At 42.2% G+C, this 22,919-nt stretch overlaps 1 protein-coding gene across 8 annotated transcripts in view; it reads left to right on the forward strand.

The window, feature by feature from the left end:
• The first annotated feature begins 7,749 nt into the window (after positions 1-7,749).
• Positions 7,750-22,919, forward strand: part of nfixb (nuclear factor I/Xb) — a 132,886-nt gene continuing 117,716 nt past the window's right edge. For 2 of the 8 annotated variants that reach the window (XM_026166114.1, XM_026166118.1), the window contains exon 1: positions 22,475-22,724. In XM_026166114.1, the coding sequence (XP_026021899.1) occupies positions 22,698-22,724 (27 nt within the window). In that variant the 5' untranslated portion in view covers positions 22,475-22,697. Of the gene's footprint in view, positions 8,866-17,926; positions 18,011-22,474; positions 22,725-22,919 lie in introns of those variants that run through there. The other 6 variants (XM_026166110.1, XM_026166109.1, XM_026166113.1 and 3 more) reach the window with 6 other exon arrangements.

Consider the following 22,919-nt stretch of genomic DNA (forward strand, 5'->3'; position numbering starts at 1 on the left):
GAATTCCTGTTACAGGATTTAGATGACCTCGATCTTTTTACGATTATTTTTTTTTCTTTGAGTCATCCTCGTGTCATCCTTGTGCTTCCAGTGCTGTCTCCTTCTATGCTTTGCCTCCTGTGTTCAGATTTCCCCTTCTGCCTTACTTTCTATCCCGTTTTCTCTCCATCTTCTTTCAGTCTGTCTGTCTCTCTCGCTCTGTCCCCAGACAGTGCCTCCCATCAGTGCCCATTTCTATCCGTCTGGCTTGTCCCCTTCCTTTTCACCCAGATGACCCTGTCACCGCCCTGCTCCTTCTGTCTGTCTGGCTCTCCTTTACCCAGATGCCTCCAACCACTGCCCGTTCCATACCATACTCTATATAAAAGCCTCCTCCCTCTCTTTATCTCTGCCTTCGTTATCTGATTCTAACCGTGTCTTTTGCATGCGCGCGCTCCCCTCGGTCTCTCGCTTCCTCGTACTCTCCCGCTGCACAGATGCCAGGCTTGGTTCGCAACAGCTGTCTCACCATGTGCCACTACCAAGTGTTGCCTTCAACTGCAGGGCCGAGTGGGGGTGGGGGGCGGTGGTGGTGGTTCTGGGGTGGAGGGTGCAGAATGGATTATCCATGAATATTCATGTCCTTTTGGATGTACTACCAAACACGAAAGTGGCACCATAGAGAAGACTCCAGCCTTAAAAAAAATCTTCAGGGTGAGTAAGGATTGAGGGAGAAAGGAAGGAGGAAACAGGGAGGAAGGATAGGTGATGGGAAAATATGTGAATTTCAGACAGTTTGACTATCATATGGACATGTGCCGTGCATCCAGGGGAACTCTAGCATATTAAAATCAGATGATTCTTTTGACACAACCTGTGTTAAATGGGAGCGAAAATAAATGTTCATATAAATATATAGATTCCATTATAAACGATGGACACATGTTGTGAAGCCTCGAGGTGAGAATTTTGGTGTAACACCAAGACAGTAATCAGACCTGACAATCAAGGATGGATGTGACGGAGAAACTGAGGTTCAGGGTAGCAAGTTTTCAATCACAAGGCGGACCCTCCCTAAACTATATACTTTGTTTTTCACTCTATTCAGGGTCACTACTCGAGTCCATAAACTCATTTGGAAGATGTTTAGTGAAGTCGAGTGACTGGATGAAGTCAGTTCAAAGGACATTTTCCCATAAACTTCTATACAATCTAGTTTCTTTGCCCAAACAGAGAAATTTCCCCCACACCAGCAGAAGGCATAGCCTTGAAGCTACGCCTTATTCTTTACATAGATGGAACTCTGCACCCTCATATCCAAGAAAACACTGCAGTTCAGTCTTTTTCAGAATAGCTACTTGTTCTAAAACTAAGACGATTTGGTGCCTAAACCTGAATAAAGACAGAGTGAAAATCAAACTTACAAATGAGATATGAGGCAAATTCCAGTGTCCCAGTCAATGGTAAGGAAAAAAAGTTCATCCTGGGCTGATATTTCTCCTGGTTTGGGCTGGCTGTGGTGCTAAATTTAAAATAGGGGAATTTCCAATAATTAGTTGATTGAAAATTGTCCAGGTGACTGGTTGCCTGTCTCTCTATGTCAGCTCTTTGATGGAATCTACCCACCTCTGCCTCTCACCGAGTGTCAGCTGGAGTCGTCTTGGATAGGCTTGGATGGAAGCATGCGCCATAATTTTATACCAGTTCTTTCAGTGCAGTCAAAATATTTCGGAAAACACCCAAAATGTCAACTTGCAAGTAAAAATGAATTTTAGAATCACTAAAGAATTTATCTTCTGGGAGCCATGAATATTTTTTACAGATTTCACTCTGGAGCCGCTGACAAACCCACACTGGGATCATCCCAGAAGTACTCCTGCAGCAGCAGGGTTAAAAGAGAGGAACACAAAGACGAGCACAGGCACACATTGTACCGGAGATCTGACAAGCAGCAGCTGAAAGGTGTGGGATATGATCACAGTCCCAGCAAGCAAAGCAAGCTGGTTGAACAGTGAAGCGTGGCTACGCATGGATTCTGAATGAGAATCAAAGAATGCAGAGCAGGAGCAAAAGAAGGGCAGATAGACAGTGGGAAAAAAATGAGATAGCAGATAAGAGATAGTGTTGGGGTGAGGGGCAGCGGATCTAAGCGGACCCAGGCTCCAGTGCCGCTTCCTTTCTCTTTCATTGAGAGCCAGGAAAAGAGATTATAGCGGCCATGCTTTCTCCTGTGTGAGGTTTGGGAAGGGGGCACACTCTTCCCTTTGCCACCTCCTCCCCCCTCAGACATCCACTCTCTCTGGCGGTATCGACTGGACCTAAACCAGAGCAAATCATACCACTGCTAGAATGTGCGCTAGGATCATCGAGATGGTTGCTATTTGATATAAATTTGACCAACAAGACAGTTTTGTTTTGGTCTTTGTTGTTTTTTGGGTTTCTAGCCTCATAATCCATTGAAGCGAGACGGGCTTTTGTCGGGTGCTGTATGTTGTCGCCTACACACAACACTCAACCCCGACAGAGCCATTGTGTTACTTCCTGGGTGAGCCTCTGGAGAGCTACGACTCACTGAGGGAACAAGAGGTTTGGATGTGTGCTCGCTGGGTGGCTCACCGAGTGCTTCACAGCTCTTGAGTGTACACCTTCCTCACACTGGCATCCACTTACACAGCCGCCGCACACACAATCACCCACACACAATTAGTCCACAATACACAATTATACACTGCAGCTCCCTCTCTCTTCTTTTCTCATACACACAACACATGCAAACAGTGAGTTAATCAGACCTATAAACCCTCCTTGCTGGTAGAAGATAAGCGGTGTGCTGGTAGCCCTGCCCTCCTGAGAGCAGCACTCCTCTAGCGGTGCCGTGGAGCTGCCTGATAAGGCAGGGGAGGGTGGGATACCCCGAGAGATACACATAAACACACACACACACACACAAAGACACACACGCATACACAGACGCCGCTCAGCATCAGTTAGCCAGATCCTCAGCTGAGCCAATCAGTGGTTCGCAGGGCCTGAGGCTCCACCAGTCATCTTTCTTCAGGTGTTGTTCATTTCAGCGCTCAGCCTGCAGGTGGACGAACATCTGCACGTGTGCGCTGTGTGTGTGCTCAGCAATCACACTACCTCATAATTTGGTTGCATGGGAGAAAACCGATCAGACTGATGTCGGTTCAGAGCACAGACGTCTCCATAAATGTGGTGTCCCTTTAAAGTGTAGTGAGTGTTTCTACTACCTGTAAGATTTACTATAAATAACCCAAACAATTAAAAACAGACTTTCTTCTCCAATCAGCAAACCCTTTTATATATTTAAAGTAAGGTGACTTTAGTCTAATCCTGCTTAACGCTGCTTTTCTGCTTTTATGTACAAAGGGCCAATAACACACTTCCTCAAGGGTCTTGTGGTAATTAGGCAAATTTCTAAACTCAGCTAATTAAACCTTAACCTGTATATCAAAGGTCCTCAGGGATTTACAGATTAATCAGCGGTAAATCAGTAGATATAGAAATACTTTACTTTGACATGAAAAACATACGAAAAACGAAATTAAAATTCTTTTAAAACAGTACGTGATTTATTTCAATCAGTGTTTTTCTGTCTATCTCTGCAGTATTTGTTCATTTTCTCTGCTTAAACACGCAGGTGACACTCTCTGTCCCTTTTCCCCACTATAATCTCTTTACTCAAGCGTTTAGGCATGAAGTAATTTAATGCCTAAAACATTACAATCCTGCTTTTCACAGGGAGTGACCCTGTGAAAAGCAGGATTGTAATGTTTTGTGATGCCCAACAGGGAGTGTACCTGATCTAACTTAGGATGTTCCTCGGTGCAAAGCTGCCACTGCTCTCCTTTTGCTGTTCCAGAACATTTAAGAGCTGTGGAATAATCAAAGGTGGTGTTGTGGTGCTTTTATTTTACATTTGAAACATTTAAAGGGGTTGTACATTTTAATCGTCATTTGTGTTTTCGGTTTGGTCTGGGGGGGGTTGACCACCTTTTTAGAGATATTGATAATAAGTGCTTCAGACTACATTACTCATCAGTAAACTGTCTCTAAAACGCACTTTAATGCACTGATATTAATAATGTAGTAAGCCTAACAGTGTGAATAGGGGTCATTATTTTTCCAGCTGTTCCTTCAGAATTTCCCTTTTCTTTCTGATGACGCCACTTTCACTCGTGTGAAAGATTCAGATCCATTCCTGCTCATCAGATTGCTTTACTGTATATCTTTTACTTGATTTCATCGCTGTTGTTTGTCCGTTCTAACATCTTTCTGTTTGTTTTTAACGGCCTGCTCCTACATTCCTGCTAAAGCGATTGTTAGTTGGTCAGTATTTTCTGTCCTCTCGCGTTTCATCGTTGGTCTGCAGCCCCCTTTCTCTCCCTCTCTTTTTTTATCATTTCATTCAGCGCAGGCAGCAACAGCAGTAACCTATAGCACGGCTCCCGTTCGCCTCCGTGGCAACTCTTGGAAGTTGGCGCAGGTCAAATGCGCCTTAATTCAAACCATAAGAAACGAAAGAACGGCCGAGCCGATTCCACTGGCCGTGCCAAGGTCAGCATTCCTCGACAGGCCGTTGCCTAGTGGAACTTTTGTCTCACAGTTTGTGTAAACCTCCTGGGAGAGACGGTATATAGGACCGGGAGAGGAGAGAGACCAAAGAAAGGGCTTCCCCCCCAGCAAATTAGCGCAAGCTGCCGGTTTGGACCGGTGCAGAATGATGAGGGGGGCATTCGGGTCAGATGTGGAGACACTATATGGCAATGTATAGATAAAGACAGGAATTTCTTACTTTTTAAATGAGAGGTGAGCTTTTTCCCACAAAGCACAGATGCGTGCAAAAATGCGCATCTACAGATTTTTGTGTTGTGGCCTCGCTTATATCCGAGCTTTGCTGCACTAAATAGTGCCATCTCAACTAACCATCGCTGGTGTGTTTGTAGCTACAAAAACAAAGAAATCGGGTGCACATTTTTGCCTTTAGCCTTTTTGTAAATAACCCAGAGTTTGGTTTACATTTCGAAAATGTTTTGTTCTCATTTTTTTATAAAGCTCCCAGCCGGCCCAGCATCCAACACCTCTGAAATGATGGATTAAATACACACACACACACACACACACACACACACACACACACACACACACACACACACACACACATATATATATATATATATATATATATATATATATATATATATATATATATATATATATATATATATATATATATAAATGTAGTTCAAGTATAAGTTCAAGTGAAGTTCATTGCTCGAAATCCAATATTTCAAGGTCAAGTAAGAAGTCAAGAGGAGCGTGAATGAATGAAACGAGTGTCACATCAGAGTGGCGTGACTTTATATCTTTTATTTTTTGCTTCTTTGTTTGTTTGGAGTTTTGATTTTTGATCAGGTGACGCTTGAAGCCATTCTGTTCTATGTTTCAGACTCGTCCCTTTACAAACACGAGACTCGTGCCTTTTTTCTTTCTTTCTGTATTTTTCTCGGGTGCCAGTTTGTGCAGTGGTATCATAAAAAGCTGCAGTTTGACTAAATTTTAAAGAAACGTTTTGTATAACGTCGACAGAGCAAAGAAAAAATAAGTAAAAGACAAAGCAGCTTGGAACTGATTACACTGAAATGATTCCACTCCCACGGAGGCCTTAAGTTCATGTATTTGTCTCCCATGATGAAGACTTGATTTCTCTAGCAGGCCGCTCACTGGAAGGCCACACACACACACACACACACACACACACACACACACACACACACACACACACACACACACACACACACACAGACAGTTTAAAAGAAAAAAACTAAATAATTAATCATTCAAATTAAAAATGTAAATTGATAATAAATCAGGCGATTTGACATCATTTCATGCTTTGAATGTGTTACTTGCAATTTAAATGAACAGATTCATATTTTTACACATTATTGATGTTTTTGTGGATCTTTTTTAAATTACATATTTCAGATCATATTGTCCATAAAATAATTCTGGTCAAACATTGAATATATTTTTAGATGGTCTAATTATATGTATATCAGCTTTTTTTAAAAAAAACAAATGAAATAAAAGAAACTCGAGGCCTAAACTGGTTATTTGCTGTGTAAATGTTTCTTTTGTGTATTCAGGTTGTAATTTTTCCTTTAGAATTTTAAATAATGTCACTTCATTTTGTTTCTTTTGAAACAGATCACAGAACCGACAGTTATTTAATGCTGTTTCTCTAAAACTGAATCCCAGATTGTGGTGATTAGAGACACTGAGACAGTCCGTACATGTCTGATTTTGCATCAAGTGACAGTGAATTTGTGCACAATTAGGATTCAGAAATGACCCTAACTGTCATCCAGAAATGAAAACTTAAAGAAAAAGAAATAGAGAGTGTGTGTGTGTGTGTGTGTGTGTGTGTGTGTGTGTGTGTGTGTGTGTGTGTGTGTGTGTGTGTGTGTGTGTGTGTGTGTGTGTGTGTGTCTTTAGTTTCAGTGTAGATTTAGGGAGACGTTATTTTATTTTAAAAAAGCAGCCTTATCATTTTTCATAACCCAGAGTTTTGGTTTTTCCCATAAAAAAATCACATTTTTTATGGGAAAAGAATGAATGCAGCTTTACATTTAGTGTGAACTCAGACACGAAGGGACTTCTCTGTCACTGAAATCTCCACGCAACGAACCACAGCCACTCTGAGCCCGGCAGCTTTTTCTTTAACTGTGTGTGAAGTGCTGAAGTTGAACCAACACGGTGTAAACTGGCATCAGGAGGAATCCTTTTTGTCTCTGCTCATCATTTCGATGCGTGACGTCTGCAGTTGCGCACTTCCGTAAAATACTGCGTTTTACCCATAAAAGGTTAAAACTCGCTCTTGGTAATTTATTCATTAAAAAGACCTCTATTGTCGTGTTTTAAAAAAAGATGTCTGCTGAAATTCCATCTGAATTTCCTGGGCTGATTTGGATATTTGTGGGGAATAAAAACTTGGGGGGAAGTGGTGAAGGCTCCAGCCAGAAGTCATGCACCTGCGCTCTCTCTCTAACCTCACTGTTTCAAACTTGTGCTCAAACTGTTCGCTGCATTCATGGCGAAATAAACACATCAGTAATTTGAACGGATCAAGACACAGAGGAGAGAGAGGAGGAGTTTATTCTCTTTTTTCTTCTGTTTTTTAAGGATTTGGTTTATAGCTTTGCACTATTGGGGCTTGCAGTCGGTCAGCCTGCGGTGACCGACTGTGCGTAAAATCTGGCAAAAACTAAGGTGTTAAAATGTCTTAAATCCGGTTAAACATTTTAAATAGAGACTTTTTTGTAAACTTGCCTTTATTTTTATTTGAATTGTTTCGCCATTAAAATGGAAACATATGCGGGCAGCAGAGGGTTATAGCCCACTTCAGTTTATTATCACTTTATTTTTTTTATCCTCAGAGAAACTCTTCTATGGTTAGTCAAGTGTCAACAAATGGGAGTCTTTTACGTGGGGGCGTGGGGTAATTTCGATTAATGAAAATGTACTACATAAAAATATCAGCTATAGATGGAGATTTTTGTTTAGATTGTAGGTTTTTGTTCAGCAGCTGGAGCTCATATTTAAATTTTAAGTGACACGTGTTCACGTACATACCACCCATCCATTTAGGCTGACTATTAAATTTGCACTCAAAAAAAATGTCCTACCCTACCACCTCCGCCGTCTCCCCCACTGCTCCCTAGAACCTCCGCTCCCTCCCGCCCTCTCTATCGGCCCCGAGCTGCCCCTACACTGTTGCCGGTGAGAGCTACTAATCCCCTGCGTCCACGGTTTACTCTGAGCCCGTATTTAATTCCTCTAAACCCCCAGCTGCCGCCCTGGTTACTCACTGAACACGACAGACTGTGAACCGCTCTGGTTATTAATAATTCACCAGCCCTCCGCTCCGCTTCTTCGGCCGCGGCCGCAGGACACCGTTTCGTCCTCAGTGGTGCGTGCAGGCGGCCACGCTGTGCGCTCACTTCTCGCATTTTGTTTACTTAATTATAGCTGCTCGATGTCACACACTCACACACTCACACACAGTCGCACACACGGGGAGACAGACGCACGTTTCACCTCTTTGTTTTTGGGTTTCAGATCACAGACCGTCCGCTGAGGTCCCGCTCGCGGATGTTGCGACACTCGCGCTGCCACATGCTGAGTTTTGTTTCAGACGCGGTCCTCCCAGCAACTTTGTGCCGACACTGAGAAGGGGGTGGAGGACAGGTGGAGAAGAACCGAGAAGCGGACTGCACTTTTACGTGATCGGCGACGCCTGAGCATGCAAGGGGAGAGAGCGCGCGGCGTCCAGTCTGGAGGAGCAACAGCTGATTTGGTGAGCGCGTGAGCTGAGAGCGCAGGGCAGGCTACTTACTGTCGGTGCGCGGCCAGGCTTCTGCTCCGACACTCGGGCTCTGACGGTGCAGCGTCTCGGTGGCACGTAGCTCGGGGACTCGGTGCGGGGACGTGACGGCACCGGGACTGAGAGTGCAGCCAGGCGCGCGCAGCTTCGAGTTTCGTGGAACTATCACGAGTTGAAAGCCGCACATAAACACCTTGCATGAAGAAGTCGGGAGGCAGACCGCTTGGATTGTACGACTCTGCGTCCCGTTTGCCTGGACTGAGAAGAGCTGACTTCACTTTATCCCAAAAAATGTTTACCGGGCAGCAGGCCGTGCATTAGGGCTCTTTTGCTTCCGGTATAAGGCCCAGCTGAGCAAGAAACCGAGCAGTTTTCTCTCTCCCACTCACTTTTTTTTTTTTTTTTTTTTTGGAAGCCGAACTTTTCAGAGTGGAAAATGGGTCTTTGAGAGTGTTGGCACATATCCTCACACCACAATGGTACGTGCTATGTAAACCAATAATTTGCTCATTTATGCAGTCAGCTTTGACAATCATTGTACTTGTTCATCGTTTTAATGATTCTGTGCTTTATAGTTTAGTGAGCTATCTTATATTTCGTGTGCGTGTGTGTGTGTGTTTGTGTGTGTGTGTATTTGGTGTGGCTAATGTGTAACAGTCACAAAGTATGTGCCAAGTCCCTCCACCTACCTGAATCTGTTTGCTGTCACAGTTAGACTCATTAGGATCTTATGGTTGTTTTAAAAATGTGGGGAGATTTCCTTGCTAAGGAGCTGCATGTACATTTGAAAGGATGTTGCTGGAAGGAAAACCTAATCCACCTTATTTTAATAGTTACATACGTTGTTGCCAATTTTTTCTTTCCAACCTGCTGGCCAAATTAGTGTCCAGCCCTCTCAGTTCACCGCTCGATGCCTACTGCCTTCTGCCGTTTCATCCACACGAAGAACATGACTCCTCTCACAGACTGGGCTAGTCTATTTATAGTCGCATATATGATAGGACCTATGGCACAACATCCATAATAGAGGTGTCATACAGTATGTAAAGGTTTCACTGTTGCATGTGGGAAGGATCCTAGAGCACAAATCCCACCTAAAGGCAAGGTTTACCAGAGTCTGGAAAGTTGGCTGTAGCAGGATGGAACTTATTGTTTGCGCCAGCGTTCTATTAAGTGGCCATTTGATTTGTGCGTAATTACGCAGGGACTAAATCCTTAATTACGCAGGTGGTTTATTTGTCCCATTCAGGGAAATCCAGTGGTATCACAAAGCAAACGTTTGTAATGCTTCTCGAACTCTAACTGAAGTTTGTTTGAGGATTCTTTAAGCAGACATCAGCTTATGAGATTTTATCCAAGGTTTCCTTTTTCGTTTGAGTTGAGTCCTTTCAAACAGAAGACGTTTTTCATGTTTTATCCCGATTTTCTTTTAACATGTTAAATGAGAAATCTACTCTCTGTGAGGCTTGCGAAAGCATTCATTTGAATGAAGTGCTTTTAGGTTTTAAAATTAGTAATAAGAAAGTCTGTTTTATGCAAAACTATGAAAGAGAGCTCACACATCCTTGACCCTTAGAAATTCTTTTTTGGCATGAAATGTTTCAAGTCAGGCAATAGTTAGGGGAACCTCCCACATACAACCTTGAAGCTGCTTAGATACCCAGGAATGGATCTTATTTGCACATGAATATGGAAGATTATTAGTATGAATAATTATTTGTTTACGAGCATCCTTGCTGACATGGCAGCTGCCCAAGAAGCTCATCAGTAAAAATGATACAGAATTCAGGACAGGCCTCACATGGGATTATCCCCACTTGTTATTCTCCTACTTATAGCAGCAACTCACCTCTTTAAAAAAAAAACCTTATTTATTTATTTTCAAAGGCTATATGTGTGTTGTGTTGATTTTGTGCCAAACACTTCAACTGCATGTTAGTTTAGTCAGACGGCACTGGAGGCATCTGTCAATCAGTGTCAGACTCCTGTTAGCTTTCCCCGAGGCCAGTTCGCCATCTCTGCCACAGAAATAAATATTCAAACACTACTTTTCTTTACAGATGATCTATATATACACGAGGATTTATAGGTTATGGATTTTTCCCTATGTGCCAGAAAGTAAACAGAAAGTTTGAGCCATCATCAGGAAATACAAAGATGACATTATGGGTCCAAAATGATGATTTACAGACAGACTGGACCTTTACAATAAGCAATGCAAGCGGTGTTTTAAATATATAGCCAAATGCAAAGTTTACACTGGATTCTCCATGGTAAACATATGTGTGATATATAGTGCAGGAACTAAAGATTAAAAAAAATAGAATCACAGAGTGCTGTGTAAATAGCTGTGGTAACTGTATCCTGCACTCTGCCTGTGTGTGTGTGTGTGTGTGTGTGTGTGTGTGTGTGTGTGTGTGTGTGTGTGTGTGTGTGTGTGTGTGTGTGTGTGTGTGTGTGTACAGCCCACCACATGATGATCAGACAAGCGGTTTTCCAGTCTTGTGTGATCTCCATCTTGGCCGTTGTTGCCAGTGATGTCATCCCTCACTGTATACAGAATATTATGCTATTATGTTTGTCCTGGCCTTGACGTTTCTCTGGAAAAATAAATAAGGCTTCAAGGAGGCTATAATAGCTTATGCAGCGTGTAAGCTTTTGCTGTAGTTTAAAGATGGAAACTCTGATATACAGTCAAACAGCATAAATATTAGTATAGTGAGCTCAGATGTGCTTGTCAGGTTGACTGGTTTTTAAGCTGTTGTGATTTTAACAGTGTGCAGCCGAGGGGCTACAGTGGATATATCACGAGCTGTAATCACCTCAGTCATTCAGCTTCCTTAATATGAGATCCTTGTTGTGCTAAACGAATCACAAGTTCATGAAAGAGTGTCTCAAAAGATAAAACGTACAGTAATACTCCAGTGGTTTACTGGTTACAGTTGGGGTAGTCTGAGCTAAGCTTAGCTAAGCTAATAATTCAAACTGAGAAAAGCTGAATCCCAGATCTCAGTGCAGCTCAGTAACATCTTTCATTAAATTCAATTCAACTTCATTACATTTTCATTAAGTTAAGCTCACTCAGCTCAGACTCCATTCCTATACTGGTAATATATTTTTTGTGTGTGTGCGTTTAATAGACTGAAATGTCAAGAAAACTCTAGTGACATCATTATGACATCAACAGGGCAGTTTTTTTTTGGGCCTCAAAACATTTTTAGCATTTTTAATAGACCCACGAAACACATGACAAATGGTTTTACAGGCTGGACAGTGCTCTGTATAGTAAATACAATGAATGGATTCTAAATGGAGTATTTTCATATTTATCCATTTCAGTATTACTACTCTAAAATCCTTATATCACTGCTGAGTGCAATACACAGATCTGAATCTTTAAAAACAACATTTCTTATGCTGAACAGGGTCACAGTCTGCATGCCTGTTGGTTGCGTTTTCAGAATATTGCTGTATTCAACATCTTAACAACCAGCCTGAAGCTGGACAGAAGCGATTAACTCATTAACTCAGTCGTGGTGTACTATTGCTAGTTAAACCTTAACATTGTTCTTGGAGAGAAAAAAGCGAACCACTGCACTCACAGACGTGTGTGCCCCACTTTTTTCTTTACTATTTTCTCTTACCCACCAACCGGTTGCAGCAGATGCTTACATAAGACTGGTTCTGCTGGAGGCCTCTTCCTTTTAAAAGGGAGTTCTTCCTTCTCATCATCACCAACTGCTTCCTCATAGCAGACTGTCTGATTGTTGGGGATTTTCCTTTCATTCTGCTTCTTCTTTAACTTACAAAACACCTTTGTTAAGAATTGGAAACCATATCGAACATCTGCAACACTCAAAGTCTGAGTGCAGCACAACTAAAACTACCAGCACACACGGCACCGCCAAATTAAAATGTTGCGATTGCTTCATCAAGTTACTACAGTTATAAATGTCTTTATATTGACCGTGTTCTGGCGGCTACGCTGTGCTCTGCAAGTTTGCTCAAACGAGCAGACGCGAGCAAGAGAATGAAGGTCAAATCCAAGAAAAACGGGGTGTAAACATTAAGATTGTAAGATTTCATCAAAGGCCCGAGAGGTCACGGGATTCAGCTGTATTTAGAAAGAATGCCACATTACTGTGTTTTACAGGATGTTTTGACAGTTGTTTGCTACAGTTAATACAAAAAAGCATCTCTTCTTATAGAACAAAATCAAAATCTAAACATATATTTTAATTCAAACGTTCCCAGGGAATGCATAACGCCTAGTACAGGAAGCCAGATTCAAAACCATGCAGTTTTAACTTCTTTAAGTGAGCTCTAAAAATATACAAAGTCAAAACACTGGAGTGAGATAATCTCACTTGTTAGTTTAAGCAAATAATAATCTAGAAATAACGCAGACCCTTCAGTATGAGCATAATTTGACTTAAGCCCCCAGATCAGATCAGTTTGCTTTGGAAATGGCAGAACAAATCACACAGATTTTATTTTAACTTGATTCAAGGCAAAGTTTTTTTGCAGTTTAAAGGAAGTCTTATTTTGTACCACGAGCCTGAACACTTCAAACTCCTCCATCTCTATTCTAGCCCTCCTTTAATTATCTTATCAAGACTGAAGCCTCACATTAATTGGTTTCACAAGACACACCAGAATGCACACCAGCTGTGTAACCAAGTAATTTGAATGAACTTAATTTGGGAAGGTGCTGGTATCTTATGCCTTCTGAGTTTAATTTGGGGGGGAGAAAAGGGGGGAAAATCACAACAATACATGTATTTTCTCTCTTCACTCTCCTCTTTAGGGCCTTAATGAGGAATTAGAGCCAATAGCATTATTCATTAAACAGGGCTTTCCAGCTATTTATCACTCTAACAATATTAGCATATTTGTTTAAAATTTCAACACTTTTTTTTAGCATTCGTAACCAGGTTTAGCATTTTTAATAATCTGGCATCGAATGTATCATACCAAATTGAATGCTGCAGAAGAACCGGCGGCAAGACCCAGAAACATACTAAAAATCCTTTACGAACACACACACACACACGCACGCATGCAAGCACGCACACTCCTCTAATTACCACCACCCCCCTCCTTGTCTCTTATTCCCCACCTCCTGAGATGCAGGTGTAAAATATCACATTTTTCCAGCATTTCTCCCTGAGGTGGCGCTGGCTTGGACTCACACAACGTAAATTTCCCCTTTCATATTCCCCCACACATTTTTTTTTACAAACAAGTTCCCCCTCCCATCCCTCCCTCTCTTTGATGTGCTTGCCACATCTGCACAGGTTTGTTAGCTTGTTACCAGGTGAAGAATGAGGATACAATTAAGGCTGAATGGAGCAGGACTGAGTAGGATGTCAGTTATGTTTTGCCGCAGAAGTCTCTGATCCTCTAGGAACTGTTGAGCTCATACAGACAAGTCTGCAAATGATTAGGACGGTGCGGCGGAATGATCAGAAGGCTGTTAATCAGTGACTGCGAAGATACCCACCACTGGTGGATCGACGCGTATTCAGAAATATGGAAACCCAGGTGGTTTCTGGGCTGTTGTGTATCTTTGTGTGAACAAGACAAAGTGGGAGACAGAGGAAGGTGGGCCATATGTATATGCGCTCTGATTAATCTAATTCCATGTGAGGCAGCCAACTTAGGCATCTGTCCCCCTTTTAGATCTCACTTATTGTAAACGTGGATGTCAGAGAGAATTGAGCAGAGTAAGTGCAGCTGAGGTATTGTAGAGATCATGATTCGTATTCATGCTCAGTTGTGTCTGAGATTGGTCTCAGATGCGACTAAACGAAGGTAGCGCTGGTGCTAGGTGACTGCCCAGCCTGTTATAGTTGTTGCTTTTGCTTTTTTTCTATCATTTTCCACAAAAAGCGAAGTGAGTTGTGTAAAATCAACTAAAAGGTTAAAACAGCGAGTGGCTAACTTGTAAACATATTAGAGCAATTAGCAGCTCAAAGTGCCTATTCATAATCAAGGGCATGACCGCTTTCAACTGACAGCCGGTTGCGGTTTCACCTTGAATTCAGCAACAGCAGGATGTTGCTCATATGGCTCATTTAGCAATCTACAACAACAATAATACACTAAAATAAATGTTTTCACTACAATATGAAAATATTTGAAAATTAGAGTACGCCTTTTCACTTTCTTCATGAGATTCACTTTAACCTAGCTTAGCAGGTGCTAAGCTAACCTGTTTGAACTTTTTCTTTGTGAACAAAGAAAAGTACAGCGACATAGTCTCACAAATAATGTTGTGCTAGCGAGGACACAAAAAACATTTGGTAAGACAGCTTAATAGAAGGGTTGGACAGAGCTAAGCTAGTTATTTATCCCAATTTCTAGTTTTTATTTTAAGCTAGCTCCAGATTCATGCCTAACATTTTTATGCTAATTCAGGTAACACTGCTAGTGTAAGCATGTTGGGGGGGAAATAAAACCTAGCTGTTATGAAGTATACGTTTACTTTTATAAAATCTGCAATAGTTTGAAGCAATAAGTGACAAATTACTACCTTCGAGGTTGATACTATGAGCTTATTATTGTCTTAGTCTTATTCTGGCAATTAGGCTTTTACAGGACAGAGAAATAAGACAACTTGAGGGATTTTATAAAACGACTTGATAAAACAGTTGTGAAGTAAAAATAAATAAAATATAGCAATCCTTGTTCTCTCTGAACAGAGCTAACCTAGCTGGGGGTAGGGGGGTGTTCTGTTTCTCTGGTTTGTGTTACCTTTAGCTAAAAATCTTCAGACCTCTTTATGTTTAATGCAATTGTTTTGCTGTCGCCGTCTGTAGTTTAAATTTACATGCCAAAACTTTTTGGCAGAGAAAAAAATTGTGATCGTTGATATTCTATTTTCGCATTCAGTCATTCATTTGGAGATTTTCTGTCCACTTGATGAGTCTGTTATTTGTTCTCTGTTTAGGGTTACGTAGAGGGAATTCCTTGTACTGCTGTTTTCTGTGGGCAGAATTGATGATCAAATTGTGAATTGTAAACATGTAAAACAGCAAATGATTTAGTACATAATAGTTATTACTTCCATAATTGTAAATTTAGCAAAATTACTTGATATAAACATAACGTAACATATTCAACCACTGAACAGAATACTTACAATTTTATGAAGTTTCCTGCAAATTTCCTCTGTAAATAGCTAAAATTCACAAACTGGGGGATTTCCCAAGCTCTTGAACTACCCCATACATGCATGTAAATAATATGGAGATTTGAACTGTGGATTTAAGCCTGACCCAGGCTGATGCTTCTCTGTTTTAATCATCTGTGCTTCATTTCAGTCACCAAAAACCAGCATCGCAGACAGCAAATGAGTAGTGGAGCTTTTTAAGTGTTTATTACACGAGACTCTGCAACTATTTTAGCTTGGGGCCAGCATATGGATCAGGCATATGTTGCATACATATAGAAAAACACATATATGTATAATTGATACTATGCTGCTTAAAAACTGACAGAGGAGGAAAGCAGGCCAGTGCTTCAGGGAGCTGCACTCAACATTGAGCCTCAGTGCAGCTCTCTAAGGGCTGGAGACAGAGAAAGATTCATTCATTAAACGATGTGTTTTTAGATTGTCGTTTATCCGGTGTTCAGCGTCCTCGAGCCGGGATTCCCTCTGTGCAGTGAAAATTATTTTTCATCCTTAAATGACTAAAACATGTCAGAAACAAGAGGCCGCTCGAGCCAGTGGAGTGCCATGTTTTGTGCTGCTCTGTAATTATCAGTGGAGTAAAATATATCCTTCAGCTGGACTGGGCAGTTTAAAAGCTTAACAGAAATCCCGGGGAGCTTGACAAGGGCACCATTTAGTGGGACAAATGGTTTCAAATGGTTTCCCTCCAGTGTTTCCCCACATATTAATGATGACAGGCCAGAGGTTGGATGCTGAGGCCGCGCGCCGCGCGCAGTGTTTTCTTAGCCATTTGGATGACTCGAATTCTAACTTTTGTTTAAGCGAGCGTGTGCTTCACGAGGCACACGCTGAACTTATTGTGCGTGGGAGAGGCCACGCTAACAAAGCCAGTGTTAGTGTTATGTTAATCAACCTGCCTGCTGAACCTTTTGCCACAGACGTTGAGTGAAATCATACACACAGATGCCCTTCCTGTGTTACAGTAGAAAGGAAAAGGGAAAAGACTCGAGCTGTAACCTCTCATTCTGAAGGATATGAATAGCCTGTGTCTCCAGCCGCAGCTCAGTTAGTCCAAGTCTGGGACTTATTATAGTGCTGCGTGTTTATGCATGTGTCTCTGCATGTATTTGTTTAAGGGCAATCCCATGTCACCCGGCGCATGTGTGTATTTGTCTGCATATGCAAATGCTTAAGTAACCTAATATCTGTTTAAATTCCCTAAAAAACTGTTTATATCACATGCCAGTTTAAATACTATAACTTTACGTTTTCTTGCTGGCTACGAGCGATGTTTGTTCCTGTTTTGGGTGCATGTTTGTTTCTGCTGTAGGTATGTTGAGAGATAAGAAGGTAAAGTTCTGGAAAATAAGATTACTTCCCCTCTTCTCCCATATCCAGAAACTCAAGTAAGTCCCATTGTGAGTAAAACTTCCACTCTCTTACTCATGGAACCGGAGCTATTTTCATGAACGCAGACGTTTTTAGCCCTTGTCTAATAGGTTTAGTCGATTTCCAGAAGAGACATTAAAATTTAGCCTGGCAAAAAGCAATTTGTACCAGTTAGGACTAAAAAGTAATAGCCACAGGCTAGCAAACCAGGCAGAACTCCCATTCCCATATCCAGCTCCTCAGTCTGTGGTTTCCTCCCATCTATGTTGTCTGGCCTGGCTGCCTCAATTGACAGCAGAACTGCAATGGATGCTCATTCAGAGCCCAAGTCTCGGCTGACGCGTCCCTCAGCATACAAATGAACTGCACTGAATAGAAACAAACACTTGGGATAAACACTTTAGCTGCATCTATCAGCGGATGCAGGGCAGGGCCTTTTGAGTGGCCTGTTTTTGTCTCCGTGGAGGCAGACGTATGGCCTCTGTATGTGCGAGTCTTTGCCAAACATGTGTATTACTGTATGCGGCTGTGTGTGTGAGTGTGTGTTTGTGTGTGAATGATTTGTGCTGAATCAGAGCAGGCTGACAGAAAAGTGACCATGCAGGTGAAATAGCAGGGACAGGAAATGCCATTGTGCCGGAGTATTGTGTGCGGGTACGGCAGCTAAACACTTTGCTCCCCATTGAAGTGGCAGTGACTGGCAGGGCTGGGCCTCGGGCCTGCACAGCATATGGGCGCAGGCAGGCAGTGCACACGATCGTGCGCGTGTGTGCAGAGTGTAAAGACGCCGATCTTGAGTAGTTATCTGGTGGTGGGACTTGAGGAGGATGATGAAATAGGTCGAGCAGCAGGATGAGGAGGATTTTCACATACAAAATCTGCTTTTGCAGCTTTGCGACCAGCTTTTCTGTGTGTTTTAAATTCCCTGATCCTAAATACAGAACCAACTAATGAATCACTGTGTTACATTTCAGGCAACCGAAACCTTTCTGTTGAACGAAGAACCCTCCAGAGGTCCTGGGATGCCTGAATGCTTTGTAGTATCAGATTCATACAGGGTATGCATCTATTATTATTATTATTATTATTATTATTGTTATTATTATTTCATGTGTCGGTATTAAATGTGTTATTGGAGTCATTACTCATTATTCTGACTGACAGTCCGTTTTCATGCTATTGGTAATTGCACCGCAATCATAATGTCATTCACAGCTCCCTCCACTCAGCTGCAAACCATTACAATTATTATTTCCACACGCACATTTAAGAAAAAAAGGGGGGGAAAGAAAAAGAAGCCTTTGCAACTTCACCGAAGCGCCCTCGTCTCACGGGAGTGCAAATTACGACGATAATGTGAAGCATGCCTAGATGTATAAAACGAAAAAGAACTACAAAGTAAGAGAAAAGTGAGCAGCATTTCTAAAAAAAGAAGCCGTGAGATTTACAGCAATCGGCATGATATAAAATGGTAATAAAAGCAGAGGAGTCGGGATGGCGTGGGGCGGGGGGTCCTGTGTATGACTGAAAATGTGATCATTAATGAGGTGGGAGCCAGTTTTCTAGGCTACAGGCTTTGTTTCCCAGAGTTAAGTCTTATGCCAAGTCTCTCAGAGAATCTGGGTTGCTACACTATATTGTATGTCTCCGGGTAAAGAAATGAAGTGCTATGGCCAGGAGTGGGTAGCACGGCCGTCTAAAGAGAGTTTTGGGAGACAGGGGTTGAGGGGGAGGGGTGTCACTGGACTGGATTGGATTCCGGGGGGCAGCGAGTTCAAGAGCATCCACAGGAGAGCGTCGACCTCCAGCTTCTCGCCGGGAGGTCTAATGTAGGGGGCTCGGTGTTGTGCAAAGTGCGTCACGACTCCATTCATTGTCGTCCTGAGCATTTTGTACAATAATGTTATGCAAACTATAACAACCTGTACTGATAACGTTAGGATCGTCCTGGATGCTTATTTCTGATACATCAGTATCAGTGTACATTTCACTTCCCCCTTCAGCCCCGTTGATTGATATCTGTATATCTGCAAAGAAAAGAAAAGAAGTGGGGGAAAGAGGATATCTATGATCTGTCACATCACTCAAACATTTGCAATGGTGATTTCTTATTTGTCACAAAAATAACAGAAAAAGGAAAATAAACACAGAAAAAATGGAAATTTAAACACAATAACGTCCCAGAATTTTGCAGCCAGTGAATAATTAATATAGAACAGAATTTGCATTACACCATAAATGCAAAAGGTAACCTTGCTTACTTTTTATTTTTTTATTTTGGGGTATTTTAACTTTACTAGCTGACACTGAATTTTCCACATAATTGTTTTTCTTTTTAATCATTTGTAACCTGGCTTCTCTTGGTAACAGCTTTTCTAAGAAAAGGCTAGTGAGTCTATTAATGTTTAAGTTCAAACAATTCATTTCAGCAGTGCCGTGGTCACAGTTTTATCTGTTGTGTTTAGACCTCCAATGCTGAGGTTGAATAATGTGGTTTCCATACCTGGGTGGCCAAGGACAGTGTTAAGGGGGACCTATTTTGGTCATTTCCAGCTCTGTATTTTTTATTCTTCCACTCTACTAGACTATCCTTGCATGACTGAGCTTTTTGAGAGTCTAAATGATTCGTCTTTATCTTCCAGTCACTGTCTAAAACAAGCTGTTTTAGCAGCTCTTCGTTTGAAAAACACCCTCCTTTTATGCTAACTTCAATCTCATTGGCTACCCCTCCCAAACAAAGAACATCAAGTGGGTGGGGCTTCTCCTTGGCATAATACAGAGCCAAGAGTAGAAAAAAACATTTGCGTTGCTCTTTGGGCTCACACAGATTACTTCTACACAAGTTGACCTCGTGGTCAAGTTTAATATGAGCATCCACCTCTGTAACAATGCAGTGCAAATGACAGAAAATAAGCAAGACACAGTGGGTCATCTTCAAATTTTAGCTAGCAACAGTGATCATGTTAAGGGTTGTCACTCAGATGTATTACTGTATTTGCATGAGCCACTAGAATGTGACATAAAACGCAGTTTTGTGGTTAATAATATGTGTAAACCTTGTAAACATTTATAGCAGCCTTTTAATAATCCACATTTTATGAGTGGTTTTCATGTGAATGGAGCTAAACTAAGATGTACTAACTGTATTAAGTGGGTCGTGTGCTCAATTCCTTGTTCTTAGTTCAAACAAATAATTGCAACCACCTTAAATTTACTCACTGGAACTGGCTTACTCCATGCTTTTAAAGCAAGGGAAACTTGTAATATTTTGTCTTTTTATAATATGTTGCCAATATAACATGTCTGAATTTTTCTAAAATCGACCAGAAGTGATGTTTATCCAATGTGACTAACAGCCAATGAAAAGATTTTGAAATCCCCCCCAAATTTTGATATTTAGTTTAAACTATTTGCTTACATGTCTGTGCGTGAAACTAGACAAACAGAAAATAAAAGATTGCTAGAAAGTGTATTCATGCACTGCTCATGTTTTTGTTTTGTTTTTTTAATTAATTAAAGGAGGCATCTTTTGGAACTTAAGTTAGAGGGTGACTTTGGTGAGAGGGATGTGTTTACAGGCGATTCCACCTGGTTGGGAACAACTACTTCAAGCAAAGCCTCGCATGTGCAGTGTATGTAAACGACGCGCTGCTAGAGATGACATCTGCTCTGCCAGACATTGCAACCACACTTACTTATCTCCGCTCCGCTGTGTTGCCACCTATAGACAGTTGTGGTATCAACACCGGCTGTAATACTGTGCGCACGGGTCTCCGTCAAATTTGTGGTTACTTTCATCCTCATACAGCCTGTTTTGCACACCCACAGCCTAAAGCCTCCCCGCGATACACGGCCACAGCGGCTGCGAGATCGTTACTGCTCACTTCTGTGACACTTTCTTAATAAAATCCTCAGTTCTGGTGCGACTGCACAACAGCACCAAGCTGGTGGGTGAAGTCACTAACAGCGCTGGCCACTCTGGAACAGTGGTAAATATGTATATGCGAAGCGTGTGAAAAAGCAGAGCCGCGGCAGACCCACCAACCATAGCATATGGCTCTACCATGTGTTACTTAATGAGAGATTTACTCACACAGACCACTAAATGTGTGGCTCGTTTAAGGAGCGACGGCAGAGGAGTGTTTGCGTGCGGAGCATGCAAGTCGGCTCCATAAAGGACGGAGAGAGCAGAGGCTGTAACCTTTTGCACTCGGCTACCAAAGCGAGCTGAAAACAAAGAGATTTCCGCACATGTTGCAGGCAGGTTATGAAGTTAATACACCTGCCCAAAGGGAAACCAAAAGTTGTGTGTGAATGTGTTGTAGGGCGTGTGTGGTTCACATTAGTCATGTATCCTATTCACAGAAAAGGAATGCTGGCATTCTAACCTTGTGCGACGGCGAGGGCGAGAGGTTACAGTTTTGTGGCGTTACATGCGCTCCTGACCACACACTTTCTCCCTCCCCGCCTGCGCCTCTGGCTCGAGTATCTGGCCGCGTGCAGTAATTGGCCACACAGAGCCCAGATCTCTTTGTTTCGCCTGCAGAGGCTTGCAGTATTTAATAAAAAATGCACAAGCAGTAGGCCTCATAAATCTGTGGGACTCTAACGTCAGGCCTAAAATTTCAGCTCCACTTCTTCCACAATGACTTCACTCCCACCCAAATTCCCACTGTACCACACTCGGGACCTGCTCCAAGAAATGTTATTTTATGATTTTTATGTGATATGTGTACCCCTCACTACCGTTCATGTGTGTGTGTGTGTGTGTTTTTCCTCACACACCCCAGTGAAGTATTTTGATACCGCTCAAAGACTGTGATTATACGTCTGTCTTCGCTGTTTTCTACTTCATAGTGAACGCTACAGTAACTGTTTGGCTTGGACTCACTTCACTGGTTTTTCAAGCTACAGTTGTGGGTTTTTCAGACTGGGTCAACTCTGGTTCAGTAAATAAATAGACTTAACTTAACAGCAGCAATGAGATGACGCATCGATTTGAATGCCTGTAAATGAATTTAAGTGTGCAATCAAATGTAAACTTATGCATGAGAGAATTCCTGTGATCAGGACCTTCAGCAGAATTATGTTAAGAGGTTTTATGCAACTGAATGCATGCTTGGCCATCGCATATTTAAAAAGTCAGTGAAATCAGAGGTGCTCTCACAATATTCCTCAAATTATATACTTTCATCTACTCTGCTGATGCATTTACGTGTTTCCTTCTCAAGTCGGTGTAACTGACCGGCTCATCTGCCCTCTGGTAATTATTTGCTCTCAACATGGAATGCACGGGTCAGTAAACGCAGCTCGAAAGCACAGTATTGCGAACCTAAAGACGCGGGGAAGCGTGTGCACAGCGGATTCAGAGTCCCCAAAAGCAAAATTCATGCTGTGGCAAAATCCGAACATTTTACTAAGAAGAACTTCAATCTGCGTGAAAAATAGAAAGAGTGTGTGTGTGTGTGTGTGTGTGTGTGGGGGGGGGGGGGGGGGGGCTTTCAGTAGGATAGAAGAGGGGAGCGATAAAAGTCCTGCGAAGAGGAGAGCAGAGAGGAGAGGGGAGGGAGACAAAGTTTTTTCCCTGAAAGTTTGTGCAAGCTTTCACTTTCTAGGCGGGGTTACTGTAAGCTGCAGCAGCATGGAGTGAGAGAAACAGGACGGCGAGCGATTGCAATGCAGCACCATACCGAGCTTCCATCCAACTTAAATAAGCTCTCCAAGTCTCCTTCCTAAAAAATAACCATGTACTCCCCGTACTGCCTGACACAGGTAAACTGTCTTCTCTTATTTCATTGTTTGGGTAGCTTACAGTGGGGACGCCGGGGTTTTCTCTGAATGCACGTATATTTATATATACGTGCATTCAGTGCGGTGCCACTCTGCCTTTCCTCGTGTGTTTCGTGGTTGTGTCGAGCGTCTTTCTTCCACTCAAACTTATCCTCAGCTCTCCCGGCGGCTCGTCTC

This window comes from Astatotilapia calliptera, chromosome 4 (assembly GCF_900246225.1).
Source record: "Astatotilapia calliptera chromosome 4, fAstCal1.2, whole genome shotgun sequence".
NCBI classification, from domain to species: Eukaryota; Metazoa; Chordata; class Actinopteri; order Cichliformes; family Cichlidae; genus Astatotilapia; species Astatotilapia calliptera.